Source organism: Neolamprologus brichardi, chromosome 20 (assembly GCF_056152115.1).
Source record: "Neolamprologus brichardi isolate AB-2024 chromosome 20, ASM5615211v1, whole genome shotgun sequence".
In the NCBI taxonomy this organism is placed as follows: domain Eukaryota; kingdom Metazoa; phylum Chordata; class Actinopteri; order Cichliformes; family Cichlidae; genus Neolamprologus; species Neolamprologus brichardi.
In genome coordinates, this window is record NC_142123.1 from 20,524,507 (window position 1) to 20,544,632 (window position 20,126).

At 40.6% G+C, this 20,126-nt stretch overlaps 1 protein-coding gene across 1 annotated transcript; it reads left to right on the plus strand.

Moving 5' to 3' along the window:
- The first annotated feature begins 956 nt into the window (after positions 1 to 956).
- On the plus strand, positions 957 to 9,639 carry dhx35 (DEAH-box helicase 35). Its single transcript, XM_006796318.2, has 21 exons — positions 957 to 1,013; positions 1,408 to 1,535; positions 1,648 to 1,740; positions 2,070 to 2,147; positions 2,294 to 2,398; positions 2,775 to 2,836; positions 3,061 to 3,130; positions 3,260 to 3,319; positions 3,849 to 3,961; positions 4,068 to 4,164; positions 4,288 to 4,446; positions 4,696 to 4,906; positions 5,058 to 5,182; positions 5,429 to 5,483; positions 5,647 to 5,837; positions 5,950 to 6,027; positions 6,137 to 6,266; positions 6,402 to 6,483; positions 6,617 to 6,688; positions 6,841 to 6,952; positions 7,994 to 9,639. Exons 1-21 carry the CDS (start codon positions 974 to 976, stop codon positions 8,030 to 8,032), a joined length of 2,100 nt encoding a protein of 699 aa, XP_006796381.1. The 5' UTR covers positions 957 to 973; the 3' UTR covers positions 8,033 to 9,639.
- Positions 9,640 to 20,126: the final 10,487 nt, after the last annotated feature.

A 20,126-nucleotide genomic window follows, 5' to 3' on the forward strand; every position in this document is an offset into this window, starting at 1 on the left:
TGATTTTAATTTTTTTTTTAATTTAATTAATTTATTTTTTGGGCCGGTCTGGGGATGACCTTCTGTAGAGCTACTGAGCAGTCAGCATCGCACACTGTGAGGCAGCATGTTAACACACCGTCTATTGTGGAATGGTAAAAGGTCACCAGCAGCTTTTCCTTGATGATTCCCAGGCAGTGCAAATGTTGCCATGCCACGGTATTGATGGCTCAGGAGAGATTGTCATGTTGCTTCCCAGGAAGCCACATGAAAGATGAATGCTGTGGACTGTTTCCACACTGTCTAAACTTGGTACCGTTTAAGACCAAGATCTCAGCTTCTGGACTCATCTCCCCCTCTGTGGGGATGTGATGGAACAGGGAAATTCATATCATGGAGGTGCAAGAATATTATAGCTATTTAAAATAAACTTTAAAAAAAAAATTAGATGTAAAAATAAATACAAGACTTTTGAAAACAAAGCATTTTGTGTACTGAATTTCCTCAATCTTTCCCTACAATATACTTTCTTTCAAAAGTATTTTTATTAGACAATTCCCAGCAGGTCCCTGAGGTCATGTGACCAGGGCTTGCTTGCTGTCCAACACACGAGGCTGAAAACAAAAGGCGACAAAGCTTTTTGAACTGTGGCCCCCAGATTGTGGAACTCTCTCCCTTTGAGAGATCTGTGGACTCAGTGGTCGCTTTTAAAAAACAGCTAAAAACCCATCTTTTTAAAGATTTTTTAAAGGCGGTTCAGAAGCCAAAAGGGCTCCAAACTGGTGCTACCAAGATGTGCCTAATAAAATGTCTAGTGTGCGTATATATTTAACTGTAGTATTTATGACGTATGTAATTAACAGCTTGAAAAGTCAACGTAAACTTACCCTTGCACCTGTTTTTGAACTAGCTGACATCGTTCATAAAAACGAAGGAAACAGACGTCATCCCCCGCTATGCAAAGGGTGGGGGGATATGTGACGTAGAAGCCAAGATGGCGGCTCCCCTCTCCACGATGAAATTTTGGAAGCCGGGTAAGTAGGAATAAAAGCGAATAGATTAGCTTGTTGGTGGTTTGTTCGGGTTTGTATTTGTTAGCGTGAGCTGCTAACGTCGACCAGCGAGTCTCGGTGCGGCTGCAGCGGCTTTTACGGCAGCTGCGTGATTTCTGCAGCCGGCGCAGATCAGCTCGGTTTAACTGCGCGGAATCAAACTATAACCTGCCAGAAGAAAACAGACACACGCACTGTGGAGCAGGGTACAATAACACACATGATGGAGTTTCTGTGCGCTGAAACCTTTCTTTTATCGCTCTGCCATGACATGTTCATTGCACCACATCAAATCCTCCTAAATCCCTTTTTCCTCAGCCTGCCTGCGTTTAAATAAAATATCTTATCTCCTCCTTCACCATCTGCTCTGCTTCAGGCTCTGAGGCACCGGGGATCTCAGAGGAGCGGGAGCTGAACTCAGAGACCACCGGCTCCCCCATCATCTTCAACCCCCACACCGCACTCTCCATAGAGAAGCAGCGACAGAAACTCCCCGTTTTTAAGGTTTTTAAACCGCTCTTGCACCTGCTCTAATGTTTACAGGGTTATTTTGTGATCCCCTGTGCTTGTTGTTTAATTGTTCATTAAGTGCTTCTCGTTACTGCTGCCCCTCCAGCATAGAAACAACATCTTGTACTTGGTTGAGAGCTTCCAGACTGTAATCATAGTCGGTGAGACTGGATGTGGGAAGACGACACAGATACCTCAGGTTAGTGTGATTTACTCCATGCAACATTTATGGCATAAAAAGAAAAAAAGAACAGTTTTCTTGCATTTATGATAGCAGTCAGGAAAAAAAAAAAAGGGGGGGGGGGTTACCTTCAAAGTCATGCCGCAGTGACTCACACCTTTTCATGTGGATTAACTCCCACAGCGGTTTAACATGACCTTGTTTTTTGGTGCTTAGTAGCCTCTTTTGAAAGCAAGTGTTTGGACCACATCAGCTAGAATGTAATTTATGCACAGTCCACTTTTCATGCTTTGTACTTCCCTCCTTTTTTGGATCTACCTTCTCTTTTTTCATGTGATTTTTGTCAGTACCTGCTGGAGGCTGGCTGGGCAGCGGAGGGGAAGGTGATTGGAGTGACACAGCCTCGACGTGTGGCTGCTATCTCTGTAAGAACCCCACTGATCTCCTCCTATTGCGCGGCTCCTTCACTGTTTGCCAATGTCATTCCCTTCACAGCAGTTCAGCTCACACCGAAGGTCACACACATTCCTTAAACTCTGTATTTTCGCCCCTCTTTGTTTCCTGCTGATAGGTAGCTAACCGTGTGGCAGAGGAGAGAGGGGCCCTGCTGGGCCATGAGGTGGGCTACACTATTAGATTCGATGACTGTTCTGATCCCCACGCTACGAGGATCAAGGTATTTGCTTGTCAGACGTGTTTGTGGCCTTAGCGATAAGCGTTTTACATGTGTGGTTGTAGGAAAGCCCAGTTCTGTTTGTGTGTGGGGGGAAAAAGGTTTTAGAGGTTTTTTGAGAAAACCAACTTGGACTTATCATCAATATTTTAAGAGGCTAATTGGGGATCAGCCTCAGCAATACTGATATTTGAGGGGCAGTCCTAACACTAATATGTCATTATTTGGGGAAAAATATCTCATAATCTAAAGATAAGAAACCTTGTTTTCAAGAAAGTGTGTGGCTATGATTACTGGATCTTTGTAACCCATTGGCAGAAATTTCATTGAATCTTTCTGTAAATGTCCTTCAGTGCTTAACTGCACCTGTGTGCTTCAGTTTCTAACAGATGGCATGCTGGTGCGAGAGATGATGTCTGATCCTCTTCTGAAAAAGTACAGGTACATGACTGCAATAGAGCCATTAAGCAGTCCCTTTACGTTACTAGGGAGGCCGCATGTACAAAACCAGGACACAGAGCTGTCATGATGCTGGCCTGTGATCTTCACACTGAGATATCTGCTAAAAATCCTAACTCTTACATGTAAAGTTGTTTTTGTTATAAAGTATTAATTAATGTTTACTTTTTTGCAACTAATGTTCTTCATTGTACCCTCACCCAAAGTGTGTTGATGCTAGACGAGGCGCACGAGAGGACCCTCTATACAGACATAGCGATTGGTCTGCTAAAGAAGGTAATGCCCGCTGAAATGAATCTAAATTTTACGTTAATGTCCCTCATGAATTTACAGCTGTTTAAGTAGGAGAGAAAGTTGTGGCTCATTCCTCTGACTTTCATCCGTTTCTCTCCGATTTTTCGGCAGATTCAGAAGAAGCGACGAGACCTGAGGCTGATTGTGGCCTCTGCCACTCTTGATGCCAAGGTGACTGAATCATTAAGATGAGCAGATATGCTTGATTAGACAGAAAAGATAAACAAAAGACCGACAGAGGGAAAGCTGACGTCAGGTCAGATCACGTTGTACTGACATCTGCGATACCCCGATGATAGAAAGACACAATCAGGCCACGATTGTGCTAAGCATTACCCGAGTCAGCTAAAATGTCATATCAGATGTGTTCTGTACGTTCAGTTTAAAAAGGCTTTTATCTACACGTGCCATGTTTTTCAGCTAAACGCCGCTGGAAGTTGTGAACTTTCTCAAATGTCAGAGTGAGGGCAACAACTGTTTCTTTGGTTTGGTTAAAGTGAATTACACATTAAATTCAGTTTTAAATGTTTAATGTGTTAAATCTTTGCCAAGCCTGCCAGCTGTGGAAGCAGTGTTGTTGGCTTCTTTAATGTTAATGCAATTATAATGCCTCAATTCAAACATGAAACAGTTCAACTAGTGGTTAAAAATGCTTTATTAATGTCCATTTTATTAATTGAAATATGAACATTATGTGAAGAAATTCCATGACTTCTTCAACCTGAATGAGTCCGGCGATCCAGGCAAAGACACCTGTGGAATTCTGACAGTAGAGGGACGCTCTTACCCGGTGGATATCTTCTACACCGTCAGGTAGGCAACACACAGAATCCAAACTGAGCAAATAGTCTGTTATTTTTGCATATTCCTTTTTGTTGTTGTTGTTTTTTTTCCTGAGGTATGTTTGGTTTGCTTTCAGTCCTGTCCCAGATTATGTGAAAGCTACGGTGGAGACTGTGCTCAAGATTCACGAGACTGAGGATGATGGAGATGTCCTGGCTTTTCTCACTGGGCAGGTTAGGATCCAAATAATTTACTGACCTAGCTTTTATTCGACATCAGTCTGAAAACAGTAAAAACCAAATCATCCCATATACCAGGTTTCTTAATGGTTTCGATTGTTTTCTTTTCCACCTTAGGAGGAGGTGGAGAAGGTGGTGTCCCTGCTGCAGGATCAGGCCAGGACTCTGTCACGGTACGGCATGAAGAAGCACCTGAGAATTTTGCCCATGTATTCTGGTCTTCCTTACGCCGATCAGATGAAGGTCTTTGAGCGGGTGCCCTCTTCTGTTCGCAAGGTAAAAATCTTGTTTTTGTGTGTTTATATGGACAATCCAAGATGCAAGTCAAGCCAAAAATGTAGCTGGATAATCATATCAACATTTTTAGTTAATGGATGAAATAACTGCCATTTTTGGCATATATTAACAATCTTTTACTGTTATGATGAATTTCTTGTAATGATAGAAATGGTCCAGACTGGTGACATATGAGCCAGCAAGCAAATAAACCTTTATTAACACAATATCATTTCATTTTTCTTCCAGGTTGTGGTGGCCACTAATATAGCTGAGACCTCCATCACTATAAATGGAATTGTATTTGTCATTGACTGTGCGTTTGTGAAGCTGCGAGCCTATAATCCTCGCACTGCCATTGAATCGCTGGTGGTCACGCCCATCTCCAAGGCTTCAGCCAGTCAGAGGGCGGGGAGAGCTGGACGCAACCGACCTGGGAAATGCTTTCGACTGTACACGGGTATGTGTGAACCTCCAGCCATATGATACATGCAATGAACATATTTTTATTTACATTTTTGTTCATTATAACTCGCTTTCCCTGTCTTTTCTTTTCTGCATGTCTCCCTGTCCTCTCCCTGTCCACTTTATCGCTGCTGTTCCTTTGTCAGAGGAGGACTTTGAGAAACTGCCGGCTTCCACTGTGCCAGAGATGCAGCGCTCCAATTTGGCCCCTGTCATCCTGCAGCTCAAAGCGTTGGGCATTGACAACGTGCTGCGGTTCAGCTTTCTCTCTGTGAGTGGCTCGCTTTGCATCCACAGAGTAGCTGTGATGTGTTCACCCACTGTGAAAGGAATCGTAGTTTATATTTTTATTAGAAAGAGAAATGTGCCAAAAATGTGCATAGCAACTATAAAATGAATGCAGTTTGTGTTTTTAAAGATGTCATGGCCTCCTAAGAGTGCTAATTACCACTCCATTGTGTCTTTTAGAGTAAATATTGTGCTTAAAATTGCCTTTATTTTTATTATGATTTATTAGCCTCCTCCAGCTCAGACTATGGTTCAGGCACTGGAGCTTCTCTACGCTCTGGGAGGTAAGAAACAAGGTCCTTAAAAATTATGTGAAATAGTGGAAAAGCAAAGTTTGTCCTTCAACTATAGGACTAGCTTTCAAAATCCTGCACTCACAAGCTTCTTCGAGGTAAAATATCCTCGTGCAAAATGCAGACTCGTCGCTAATTTTGTGTCTCTTGGCAGGTTTGGATCATTACGGCCGTTTGACTGATCCCATGGGTGTGCGGATGGCAGAGTTTCCCCTCAGCCCCATGTTTGCTAAGATGCTCCTAGAGTCGGGAAACTTTGGGTGCTCCAAAGAGATTGTTACCATAGCAGCAATGATGCAGATTCAGAATATATTTGTCGTGCCACCCAATCAGAAGAAAGCTGCTGTAAGTGGAAACCGGCCCTCAGACGGAGCATGTTGTATTTTTAGCAGAAATGCTAAGTCAGCATAACAATTATCCTATTTATTTATTTATTTTTTGCTATCTCTGCCTGCAGGCCCGCGAGCACAGGAAATTTGCAGTTGCAGAAGGAGACCACCTCACCATGCTGAATGTGTATGAAGCATTCATTAAGGTATAGTTGTGAGCACACGTATGCACATTCCTCAGACTGTGACCATGAACTTTGCCAAAGCCTGTAGTAAAGTCAACTCTGACCTTGTGTTTTTACTTCTTTCCGACAGCACCAGAAGAGCTCCCAGTGGTGTCAGGAGCATTTTCTTAACTACAAGGGTCTGCTGCGAGCTGTGACTGTACGAGAGCAGCTCCGGCGCCTCATGAATAAGTTTAAAGTGCCGCGAACTTCCAGTGAAGGTACGCATGTTCTTTCTGGGCTTGTACCAGCCGAGTACACGCATTCAGTCCAAGACACATTCTGACTTGCTAGGCACAAAGTCTCCTGTTTTTAAGCTGTTTCACTTTAATCTTCTTGATGTGTGTCTCGCACAGGTGATCCAGATGTGATCTTGAAGTGCATTGTCTCTGGATTTTTTGCTAATGCAGCTCGCATTCACCATTCTGGTTCCTACCGGTAAGGACAAACGTCTGTCACTTTATTAGATGTCTCAGTTTTCCCACCAGAGGGGTTTTAACAGTTTTCATGTTTTGTTTTGTTTTTTACAAAAACCACTTGGTGCACTCCGTCATTCTTTTTCCTTTGCCAGGACTTTACGAGATGATCGTGAGCTTCACATCCACCCAAACTCTGTGCTGTACGGAGAGAAACCTCCAAAGTGGTCAGTGTTCATTCTTTGAGCTGCTGAAGTGTCAGTAATGATCTTAAGGCTTTGCAGAGAACTGAAATGCTTAACTGTTTCTAAAAGCATCTTTTATTTGGATGTGTTTGAGAGAAACATGCTGTAAACATTTCTGTGTTGAATTCTTTCAGGGTTGTCTTCAATGAAGTGGTGCAGACATCAAAATACTACATGCGTGACGTGACTGCTGTTGAGTCCTCTTGGCTGGTTGAGTTGGCCCCTCACTTTTACAAGCAAGCCAAGGTATGTCAAACAATTAAAACTGACTTACTCCAGCTTATTATTTGTTATTAATCTCAAATATATATTGTGCAATAATTGTGTTTTGTTTTCAATCTCAGTTCCAAAAGAGTTGTGATGCTGTGTAAAAATGTAAATAAAAATGATGCGCAAATCTCGCAAACCCATATTTTATTCACAATAGAACATAGGAAATATCAAATGTTTAAACAGCGGCTCATTTTGAATTTGTTGGCAGTAACGTGTCTCAAAAAACTGGGATGGGGTAACAAAAAGCTGGAAAAGTAAGGGGGTATTGAAAAGAAATGGCTGGTGGAATATTTTGCGTCTATTTAGGTGAACTGGGACTGCGCCTACAGATTGTAGAGTTTCAGAATAATGGTCTTCAACATAAAATTGCAAATAATTCGATTCATCATCATCCATAGTACAAACGATTCTGTAGAACACAGAAGATTAACACTGTTAATCTTGACGTAGCATTTTCAGTGGGAGAAACATTTAGTCTCTCATTTAAGTGACTTCTATTCAATTCAGTTCTATTCAATTTTATTTGTACAGCGCCAAATCACAACAACAGGCGGTTTATATTATAAGATAGATCCTACAACCCAACAATCATATGACTCCCCTATGACAATCATATTACTCAACAATCCATCCAATGTCCAAAGTCCAGCAGCTGGTCTCCTCAGCTCATAGATGGTTACATACTACTGTTAAAAGCAGAGGGGATGCCACGCAGTGGTAAATGTGGGCTCTTTCTAACTTTTCTCAGACATGTTGGTGCTATGACATTCAAAACAACCCTTTTTTTTTCTCTTTTTTTATTTCTACGTTCCATCTGATTTGAAGAAAGATGTGAAAATCACTGCATTTTGTTTTTATTTACATTTTACGTAGTTTAACAACTTATTTGGAATTTGGGGTTGTATGGAGACAGTCTGTGAACAAGCTCACAGCTTCTGTATTTTTTTTTTTTTTTTTAATTATTATTATTATTATTATTATTATTATTATTATTATTATTTTTGTGTCTTTTAGCATGGCTCGCTGGCCAGCAAGAGATCCAGGGTCCTCTAAATCTCCTCATCACTTCACCACGATAAAAGAGGAAGAATAATTTACCACTGTGCCCCTTCTCCATTTCACTGTATATAAAGATGTAATATATATATATGTATATTTATTGTCCACCTGCACAACCCCATCTACACTATGTGGCCATGCTACACTGGGATTAAGCGGTATAATTTAAATGTTGATGTAAACATTTCGAACTTGCTCCATCTGAGTGTGTCTCAGTTTTGGCTGTGCTGTAGTTTATATCCAGTCTATGAGAGTAAATGCTAATGAATGTGAAATGAGTCTAGGCTGTGCCTGACCCAGTGTCCATTCTGGGACGGTCATGTAGTTCATTCATATATGTGTGTATATATAATCATAGCAGGCTCAGGTCCAGGGAAGGGCTTCGGTGCCACAGGCCTGTCCACACCTGGTCCCAGGCTGCATTTTTTTTAAAAAAGTGCTATATTTTGTTTCCTGTTTCCGATGGATGATAGAAGACCCTGGTCTGTGAGGACGCGCCCTTTAAGAGCATGTTTTTGTTTGTTTGTAGTTATTTTGCTTTCCCCATAAACTGGGTGCCTTTTATGTTTAAATTAGTTTACTTAACCTCAGATTTAATTTTGATGTCTTATAAATTTCTTTTCCTTCATACAGAATGTAGTGGTATATATTTCCAACGCATCTACAGCATACCAAAACTCATGGTTTTGTTCAGTCAACCTGAGATCCTCCAATAATGATACTGTGAAGGGATAGCATTACTTTTGGATCCTCGTTTTACACTCTTACCGCTCGACTACAGTATAGCTCAGACATAGTGGCCTTGTCACCACTTTGTGCCAGTTTATTTTGACAGTGTGTTTTGCATTTCATTTTGAAATGTAATTGTAGATGTAAGGGGGGAAAATTACACCCAAACATTGTAAACAAAAAGCTGTGAAACTAAAACAAATGAAGTGCCATTTGTTCCTGTGATGACGTAAAGTGCATCTAAAGCCTCAAAAGACACTGTAGCAAACATCTGACTACTTCTTATGGTTTCATAGTTTTAACAAGTCTGTTTGTTTTTGTGTCCATCAGTATTGTCTAAGCAGCTGTTTAGTAAAAGGGTTTTTACATTCCACATGTATGGATTCACGAGTTTGTCTTTTTGTTTTCCTTCAGAGGTGTTTGGCCCTGAAAGCTTCAGTGAGCTGTATAATAAAGGTTTTGATATTATACTCTGCTGGGATCAAACCAGTACAGTTACTCCTGCCACCAAATTTTACATCTGCATGCCTGTTTTTTCTTCTTTTTTTTTTTTTAGGTTATAACTGTAGATGCAAACAAAACAAAACACCAAACAGTAGGTAGGCAAACAAATTCAAATTAGATGACTACGATTAAAAGTATCTCTGCATGCTAAGTTGTGCTCTGATGTAGACCTGTACATTTAAGATCACCTCGTAGACTTGTTGCAGATGAAAATATTCGAGGTGACTTGTTCTCTCTCATTTTGTGCAGACACTGAGTATGTATGCAGCCAAAGCAGTAATCTGTAGACCCGTGTAACAGCTTACCTCTGAGATACAACCTGCCACCTGCCATGTCTTCCTCCCATCATCAAATAAAGCCTTACTGTCATACACTTAAGTGCTGAGTGTCATTTGCTGTGCTCACTTAACTCTTTAAAGCCAAGTGCATTATATTTGATATATAATTTTTTTGAGACTTTTACATCATCAGCTTATTGGGTTTTTTTTGTCCCTTCCCGAAAAACCAAAATAAATGTCACGTTAAATTTATAAGGAATAAATCACCCCAAAATAGCCTGATGTAGCATATATGTAAATTAATGTCTTTATATAGACTTTTAAATTTCAACAGAAGTTTCAATAAATACTATTTTCAGAAAAGTTGAATTTTATAAATTATTTAATGTTTCAGGCTTTAAAAGGTTAACTGGTGTTCTTGCAGTACATGTGTCCGCCGGGGGGTGTCACCATTGCACCGCAAACAGTGCCGCTGAGGCACAATTATTCAGAAGCTCATCAGTAAGTGCAGCGGCATTTATCAGTGTCTGTATGTATATTTGTTCCGCTTGTGGTAAGTGCGTGTGCTGTAAGTGGCTGCTTTTGCTGTGACAACTTGCTTTGTGGATCATTTGGAGATGCGGTCTGATGAGCGCCTGGGCCCTAGCTGCAGTAATCTGTGTACACAGTCGGAAATGTAGACACTGCATGAGTATATTTAAGCGCATTTGGCACAGATGTAAGTTTTGTTTAACTGAGACTTTTCTGTTTGCTTTATTTTTTTTTTTATTTTTTTTTATTTTTAAAAAGGCTTTTTTTCTTTAAGCTTTCCTCCAACTTCTAGGAGTGTGCAGCAAATGCTCTTTGGGCCACATGTTACTAGATACTACAAAACCATCAAAACAGCATGTCGCAACCTTATTTTCTGATATATGTGTTGCATACAGAATTTTACAATACACACAAACAACAAACCAATCAAACAAAAATAACACAACTCTTTGGAGTTCCTAGTGAGGGTGGAAAGGTCCAGGGGTTCAAATAATGTGAATTATTTGAAGAACAAACTTCTAACACCAATAATTGTATGTCTTTTGAAAGCTACTTGGAACAAGAGGGATATAGGTTTAAGATGGTAGCCAGGTCTAGCATACAAAGGCTAGCTGAATGGCAGGTGAGCGTTTTACAGGTGCTTCAGTGTACGGCACACACCTGACATGCAGGCTGAGCAGCAGACGCCATCTTTACGTGCATTTCTACCAAACTCACTGCATCAATTATCTACTGAATATCTACTGAGTGCTTCCCCAGACTGTGCCCCAACACAGACAAGGTATAAAGTTAAGATGTTGTGTACAGCAAGGACGCTTTATGTCTCATTGAACTATTTTGCTTTTAAGCTGTTAGCTAGTAATGTAGCTGGCTAGATTTATGGCAATGCTTACCTAAAGTGATGCTTTTAGTCTGATGCTGCTGATGTTAACTGACGGATTTAAGAGGAGACGATAATGTTAACTTTCAGGCGGTAGCTTGTGCCAGGTAAACTTTATGAAGGGGTCCTAATTAAACAAACAATAACAAGAGTCCAAAAATTACAGGCCTAAGGAGTAAAAGTTTCTTTTCTTTTTTACCTTTCTGTGAGTTCGGTTAGGGTTGAAAGCCTGATTTTTTGCTTAAAGTCTTGAGGCTAACCTGTGCTGCACATTTATTATTAGTTAATGCAGGTGGTTGTGGTTTGATAACAAAATGAAGCATGCTGAGAAAGAGTTGGAGTTTACAGTAGAAATGAAAACAAGGAAGAAAGCTTACATACTTGCTGTAGCAGCCAGTGCCAGCCTAAAGAGGGGGGGGGGGTTGGTGCAGACACATATCTTTCCATGGTGTAGATAATCACAACAAGACAATATTTTAAATTGGGCCAGAAGCAAAAATAATGAGCTGAGTTTTGTTTTTGTAAATTATTATTTAATTTCTAATTTAATTTTTTTCTGTATGTTCTTAGTAGGCAGGTGAGTCTCCCAGTGGAAGGAAATAGATGATTTCCTCCCCATCTTAAGGCTGCGAGTACAGGTGAGTCCTTTAAAATAGGGATAAATGAGAATTTCAAATAATGCATATAATGTCTCAGTCTTTCCACAGAGATGGCCAGCATTTACACTGCACATGTCTTTTTAAAGTGAATACTTTCTCAGTCTATAAATGGATCAATTTTACCTTAGTTATATAACGCCAGTGCACAACAACAGTCATTTCAAGCCACTTTACATTGTAAGTTTAAAATCCCTAGTATAAGAGCCAACATTAACCCACCTGTGCTCTTTCATAGCCATTTCTGTTGTTATCTAGTGATGCCAGGTTATGTGGTCATTTGAGTGTCTTATAAAACACTAAATGCACTGCAATGCAATGCACCTATAACATAGTTTGCTCAGTCGCATTGTCACAAAGGCACTGCTGATGCCCCTTATGCATTTGGTGTGCTCTTTGTTTTAAGGATCTTCGGTGGTACGGCGCATTAAGCTATGGTGTTTCTGTCTCACTGTCAACTGACGGGAATGATGAATTTCTCAACCTGACATCTTCGTGGAGGACAAAAAACAAGTAAGAGATGAAAGGCTACATTACTACACGTGTTTTTCAGTTCCACTCAGTTGCCCATTAGTGTTGTATAACCACATACATGTTAGCTGACAGCCGGAGGTATCAGTGATTAATAGCATGCATGTGACTCGGACGAGGCAGCAGTTTTGAACAGGTTGTGTGTATGTGGTTGAGCGTTCCTCGCCATATTTCAGCACTGTCAAAAAATCATTGACATGTTCCATCCAATTCAAAGAATGTTTAACTGTTTTAAAGCGCTTGATGGGAAAGCAAGCCATGTGTGACTTGTAATTACCCCCTGTTCAAAGTTTAGACGTGTTTTGAAAGAAAACATTGTGGTTAATATTTCCCCACTTAATTGGTAATGAGTGCTTTTTTACAGTTTTTGCAAGATTTTGTTTGTCAGAGGGGTTCGCGGTGTACTAAGATTAGGTTTATGATTAGAAATGTGATGATGTTACTATTTTACCTATTTACTGTGTGGCTTGACCAAAAATTGTTTGTTATTTGAGTCCGTTAAAATTTTTCTCAGTAAATGTTCTTAAACATTAACAATTTCATGATACTTACACAGTTAAAAAGTTTAATCTGCTTAGAGGTTGATGCTCACTGCTGTCATTACCTTGATAATAAGGCTATTTAAAAAAGGGAACGCTTCTATAGTTGTTGCATTTAAAAAGAGTGCAACATAAGATGGTAATTAGCGTACTCGTGCAGAGAGATAGGAATTTTTGCAGTCACGTGCAAAATCTTGAAGAATAATCTGTTAAACTACTAGCACCTATTTTATCGGACCATATTCATTAGAAGAAATAACATGTTCTGGGATATATGTATGCGATTATCTCTCTGAATATTTTTTATAGCATCAGAGGCTTTATTTCCAAGCAGCTGTATGCATGGGCGAAAAAAAGAAGCCTTCAAGCACAGGAGGAATTTTTACATTTGGGAGGGAGGATGCAATCAGTAGCGTGGGACTTGCAGAGGCCTCCTCGGGTGACAAATTGAAAGTGTCTCGGTCTAGTTTATAGCCCTGATCAGGTCAAACGAAAAATATTGGAGGTCTGGGTGAGGAGACAGGCCCGCCTGGTGCAGATAAATGGACTGATCATTTCTTATTGAGAAACAATTCCTAAAAGGTAGTTTACTGTGTGACTGGCGAAGCGGCGAGCGGAGAGCAGAACACGCACCCGCTGCTCCCTCCCTGACCCTTCCTCCACTGCCGGAATTAAATGGATAGAGAGAACGCGTGTTTCTGATGGCACTCCTCCGCCAGAGAGACACTCCATTTGTTATGAAGTAGGGGTTCTGATGAAGTGCAGGGAGCTCCTTTTTCTTTTTTCCTCCTTTTTTCATCCTTCCTTTCTCAGGCACTACAAGGCCGGCCTTCAGTCTGCTTCACATGAAATGGATGGAAGGAGCCGATTGAATTTTACACTCCCCTGGTCATGATTAATGTGTTTGGTGAGGACTGTCTTGGCAGTGAAACGGCTTTACCACTAGCTGGTGCTCAAGCTCCTTCATGGCTGTAGTCTGATAAGTTTGCACAGTGGTACTGTAGGGGTGGGGGGAGGCTGTTAAAGCGGGGCAGTTTTGTTGAAGAAACTGGTCTTCACATAGCCAGCAACCCTTTTAACTCATCTCCCCTTGTGTTAATAGAAAATCTCTTGCCTACGCTCGCTTGTTATTACTTCACGGTCAGTTTCTCAGTGTGCTCTGTAACCCGTGTTACTTGGCAGGCCATGCTATAAATGCCAGTTTATCACTTAACCTTCTGTGAAAAGGTGGAGGGAACTAATGAAAGATGCCAGGTGATGTTAGCAGACACCTTAACAGATGCTGTAAGTTTACTTATTCAAACTTCATACATGCATGTGAAATGGCACCAATTTTTTTTAAAGTGCAACATTTGACTTTGAACATTTCTTTAGCTTGTAATGGTAACAGCAAAGTTTCAAATTAAATAGTTAATTTTATGTTATGCATAATCAATTCCAAAGCAAATATAGCCCTAATTTAAAGGCACAAACACACCCAAAGCAGTATTTCCCGAGCACACGCACTCTCTGGATGTTTTCAAGCACACCTGTTTTTTTTGGCTCATGAAGTTGAATATGAGGCATCGTGATAGTTCAACAAACGATAAGAAGCATCTCCTTGGAAATTGCCTGGAAAGTACAAAGCGACACAACAACAACTCATCAGAAAGTTTTTCAGCATCATCTGGTCTGATTTATGTGGTATTTGCACATGACTGTCCACTGTGAGATAAAACACAGTGGGTAATAGTTAATTATGGCACTGCACTTCTCAAATCAGAGGATGCAGATTTAACACTATACTCTGCATCAAGAAAAGTACTGGGACAGACACATTACAGGAGCTGCTCAGCCATGGAAACATGAAGCATGAAACTCCCGGCACACAATTTTTATGCTGATGTTAATACTGAGGAGGTTTGGAGCTCTGTAGTCATAGAGTCAGCAGGTCTTTGGTGAATTTTCACATCATATACACCAGCACTTGGTTACCTGGTTGCTTTTGTAATTTTATGTGATTTGTGGCTGAGCTGCTGTGTTTTTAAAACACTTGTACTTTGCAATAATGCAACATGGATCATGGAATATCTAGGACAGAAGAAATTTCACAAATGTGCGTGTTGCAACTGTGACATCCAGTTACACTACAATGTCGAATTCCATAAAATCTTTGGAACAAAATACATGGCTAAATGCTTGATTTTATACATGTGTGGCAATAGGACTGAAAATGCCTGAATTCAAAGAATAAGAGATGGATACTTTGGTCCATATGGTGTAGGGATCGCCAAGAAGGAAGGATTAATGAACTAAAGGAGAAGCCTTTTACATAATTCAAAGCAGCTATGCCTTTACTATTCATTATGTATTATTTTTAGTCCACTGCAAACTGTTTTACTGATGCACATGTTTAAACACACTAAATATTTTATTTTGTCGTATTAATTGAAGGACATGTCCTGGCTGGGAAATGATGAATTGAAATGGATTATTTTGCATTATTCTGTCATTGCTAGGTATTTTGTCTGAGTATTTAATTTGGCACTGGGGTTTAGCACTGTTTTTTCCCAGCTAGAAAGTCCTGAATGTAATCCATTACCTGGCCGGGGCCTTTCTATGTGGAGTTTGCATGTTTTCCCTGTGTCTATGTCCCACAGTCCAAAAATATGCAGTTTGTGGGTTTTGGTTATCCTGAATTGGCCATAAGTGTGAGTGTGACCGGTTGTCTGTCTCTCTGTGTTGGCCCTGTGACAGGATAGCGACCTGGACAGGGTCTACCCTGCCTCTTGCCCTGTGGGCAGCTGGGAGAGGCTCAAGTGGCTCTGGGACCTTGAATTGGATAAGCTGAAGAAAATGGATGGATTTATTTTGTTAGAAATCACCAAAGCACCTGCAGATTAATGTGAGATGGGGATTAGCTTCTGGTTAAAGTCCAAGACACATTTTGCACCAAAATGCCACTTTTGCACCTCCTACCTGTTTTCACCTTCTCTTCAAAGCTGTGCACGGTGTGGTTGGCATCCAACTTCTACACATTTATTTTAAGTTCATGATGTTACCAAATTGCTGGTGTTCTGCTTGCACCGTTTATTGCATTTTAAATATCACCTTGAATAATAAAGAGATCATTCATCCTGTTTGTGTATCTAATGATTGTGTATCCAAAACCTGTGATCACATATCCAACCCTGTTTGAGTAACATGAATTTTGTAATTTTCAAAAAGTCATTATGTTTGTAAGTCCAACCAACATCAGCTCATTTCTCTTTTGTTATAAGGAACAGTTTGTAAATGTGTAAAGTAGTAAACAACTCAGGTAATCACAAGAATGTGTTTTTACAGGACACAAACTTTAAATAAACATAGTTTTACTAAGATAAGATTATTTTTATTATCCTTTGAATTAGAAAATGAACCCAGAATTATAATCTGGGGACAACAAGCTGGATATCGTCAAAGTATCTGGTGATAAGAGACCCATATTTAATGGCATTAATGGCAGCAAGGCTGGAAGGAATGGACTGGATTTACAGAAGTGCCTTAGATGAGAGATCAATAAAGAGGTAACTGAGTGGATAAGCCAGACTAAGCAGGAATAGGAGCAGGTTTAATTTTGCATAAATAATGTACAGTGTGAGAAGAGAGAGGGCGATAGAGGTCGGACAGCCAGATTGTGGGTCAGTCCTCCATTTTTATAATATGTCTCCTCCAGTATTCAGGTGCAGTTTATTTCATTTTATCTTGTTTGTTCATCAGTGCTGTTCATTTGTTTCTGAATTAATTTCACCTTCTGCTGTACACACATGTAATCTGTTTATAGAGTTATAGCCAATAGAAACCCAGTAAGTGGATTTTATGTTGCCCTGCTGGAACTCCCAGAGATTTCTCCTCCATCGTCCAAGCCCTGCTTCGATCATCAGGACTTCAGTGGATGATGGATGGAGCTGTCTCCCTCCAGGTTGTCTTAGCATCTGTTGCATGGTGCTCACTGTATCCTGCATGGTTAATGCTTGCATGCACACAGATAGACCTCTACCACTGTTTGTGTGTGGGCCGTTTGGTGGGTAATGATGTAAAATGAGAAACACAAACCTACCTTTCAGCACCACATAGAAATGGTTTGAAATGACTGTGATCTTACATAATGATATAATGACGTACGCTTTTACAAACTCTCTAAAGGAGATGATCCACCTTCTTGAACCTCAGCTAACTCTTAACAAAATGGGTTTCTGTGGCTGAAATAGTCTAAAGGTGGTTAGCTGACCAGTTTCAGCTAAAGGTACGGAGGTTGGGGGGAGAAGATAACTGAAGATAAAAACAATAGGAGAGTGACGAAGGAAGGGATGGCTGAATGAGGGAGAAATCAATAGGAAATCAGTGTTTGGGGAAGGCCTGTCGTTTATCAGGTGACACGGTTAAACAGCGTTAAGGCACTAAAAGTGAAAAATAAGGGCCATCCCCATGCTGGTATTGATCACAGCGGAATGGGGCGGCAGAAGGCCGAAGCCACTAATAAAATAAGACGTATCTGAGTGGGAATCAGCCAGGGATCGATGGGCTTGGTGATCAAGGCCAAAAACATCTTCACTGGGATTTAAGCTCGTTCTGCTCTCTTGTGCCCCCGTTATACACCTCAGTGTGAGCAAAGGATGATGTGATAGAAGCGGTGGGGTCACTAAGAGGCTCTTCAGACGGGGCTCACCTGTTCAGTAAGAAATTGTAGCACAGAGTGGAGTGAAGGTGTCGATTATTTGAGACGACTAGGCAGAAGAAGGGAGAGAACGTCTCTCTTGACCTCACCATACGCTATGTAGAAGGTAGATGTAGCCAGCAGGATGTCGCTGGCTTTGATACCTGGTTTAACTCTATCTGATGAGACACACGTCTTTATTTTTAATGATTAATTTTAATTACCTACAAGTGTACATCAAGATCTTAAGAATGATCAGACAGGATACATTTCAACACAACCTGGACTATTCAACTAACTTAGCGCTTTTTATGGACTGTAAATCATTTATCCCTGTTTAAACTGTTTAATTTACACAAATTTAAAAAGTAGCTAACCCTAATATGTGTTTCAAAGTATCCTGAATATTAAAAAATAATTTGTCATTCTGGGATTATTGAGTAATAGCAGACTTGTTTTTAATCAAACACAAAAAGAGCCAACACACAAAGCTTTATATACTTCACAAAGATTACTTTTTAGGTTTGCCTCATCAGCTCTTATTGGTGCTCTGCTGTCAATAACAATGACAATCCTGCAACATCTTTCATTCTCTTCTTGTCTTTATCTTCATCACCCTCATTTCAAAGCAGCTGTGTTGGTGTCATCATGCCAGAGGTTTTGTCTCAAAATGGGGCCATAACAAAGAGGGAAAAAAAGAAAAAATCAGTTGTTGTGGCTGTTTAACATCTGGGTGTGAACATTTAGCAAGTGCAGCAAAGCCTGGAAAAGGAGGGTTTTTAGTATTATTACAGTTTCTTACTTTGGCACACTTTGGCATTAGAGGGGTGTTGCAAATAGACAGAATAGCGCTATATGGAACATAGTTTCTTACTCTCTCTTTTTCATGCTCTTGGTCTTCAATTTTTGCAGACCAAGGATCATCTGGAGAGGATAGGGTAGCAAAGATGCAGTTAAGTTGAAGCCCGTGGAAGCCTTTTTGTCTGTTTAGTTCTTCATAAGCAGACACTAGTGAATCCAAGTGTTCCAAATGTGAATGAGGACCACATGTTTTTATGTTCTGAACCCCGTTTGCTTTCTCTACTCAGTATAACGTCTGGCACATTCAAATGTGTAGAAACTATTGGCCAGCTGCTCTGTTCACTGCTCAAAATGAAGTCTTTTAGTATTTTCTTGTACATGCAGCTGTGGTATTCACATTATTTATAATGTAGAAAGAAATTTCCTGATATGGGGATAAATTCCAATAATAATTTAGAGTCACCAGGGGGTATGACAAAGGTTTTGTGAGGTTACATGGGCTGTAAAAGACTTAAGAAAGCCAAGCTGCTGAATGAACAGTGACCACTATCAGTATTAGTGAGGAACAGTGTTTTCCTTCTATCGCCACATTTTTCTTCTCCTCTTTCAGCTCTTATGTTTAACAAATCCTACAAGTGAGAGGCAACCAGAGGAGCGCAGTGTGACAAATAGCAGCAGATCATGCAGAAAATGTGCAATGCTAAACATCGGTTACTACACATGGGAGAAATTGTGTGTTTGTGCAGTGTTTGCTGTCCAAGGAGTTCTGGTAGCAAAGTGGAAAAAAAAAACAGGATCACTCTCACAGCTGGGGACTTGGAATTGAATACATGGCTTCATTTTCACAGCTTAAAAAAATTATGTTGAGGAGAGCAGAAAATCTTGCTGGGGTTTTGAGTTTCTTTTGATGTGTCCTGATGACGATTATGAAATCCAATAAAAACTAATTAGGAAATTAGGAGGTAGATCAATAAGGTTTGCTCTGGTGGAGCATGCTGTGTGCGTGTGTACGTGTGCGCATGTGTGTGTGTGTGCGTGCGTGGCGGTCATTTTTTGTCGACCCCCTTCTGCCCAGTAAGTGTGTTGCAGCTCTGACCTGGCCAAAGCAATTGTTACTGATACTCCTCTGTGGATTCAGTCTGCCCTACGCTCATATGGCTGTAATTTATATTTTGTTGACTGCCGGTTTCTTCGGCCGTGTGTAATCAGATTCTGTGAGTTCTCATTTTTGCTAATTCCACCCTTCTAATGTTACAACTAATGTACCCTGAAACCTCTTTATTGCGCTTTATTGCTCCAGCATTGCTTTACTTACTTAATTTATTTATTTAGAGTTGGTTTGACCACCCACAAAAACAAGTGACGTGGTGGTGGTGCATTGACAGGAATGTGATGGAGAGTTGTATGAGGTTTCCGTCTCGCCCTTGCCTTGACAGATGAATTGGTGTGTTCGGGTTTTGTATAGAAAACAATTTGATCTTGAATTTTACACTTTCAACACTTTGAAAAAAGTTTAATGGTCATGAAATGAATCTGTTTATAGGACAGCCTTCCAAACTAACCATCATTTGAGAAGAGTAACCAAGACCATGAATACAACTCAGTTTGAATTGTGAATGGAGTTGAGGTGTGCAGTGGTGTTGGAGCGGGGGTTTAGTTTTGGGGTATGTGGTTAGCCGTGTAGGTTCAACTCATAGGCTTGTAGGAAAATAAATGAGTTGCCAGGCCAAGCCAGGCCAGGGCAAGATGGTCACAGGGTGTATTGGACAGTACCAGCTCCTTTCTGCTTCCCTCTCTGACACCCCAGTCCTCTCCTTGGCCCTACTTGCCGCCCACCTTTCAGTATGGAAACAGGCCCTTATTTAGCGGCCGGACTCGTCCGTGTCCGCGGCCGGCTATTTGTCCTTGTCTAATTATGGCTGCTGGCTGCTGCCCGCGTGCACATGACTAATGGAGGGGCTGGG

Excerpts from the sequence above, each read along its gene's own strand:
- dhx35 (XM_006796318.2), top strand. The coding sequence starts at position 974 with ATGGCGGCTCCCCTCTCCACGATGAAATTTTGGAAGCCGG. Across the intron at positions 2,837-3,060 it reads CCTCTTCTGAAAAAGTACAG|TGTGTTGATGCTAGACGAGG; the intron begins GTACATGACTGC and ends CCTCACCCAAAG. Across the intron at positions 5,484-5,646 it reads GCTTCTCTACGCTCTGGGAG|GTTTGGATCATTACGGCCGT; the intron begins GTAAGAAACAAG and ends GTCTCTTGGCAG.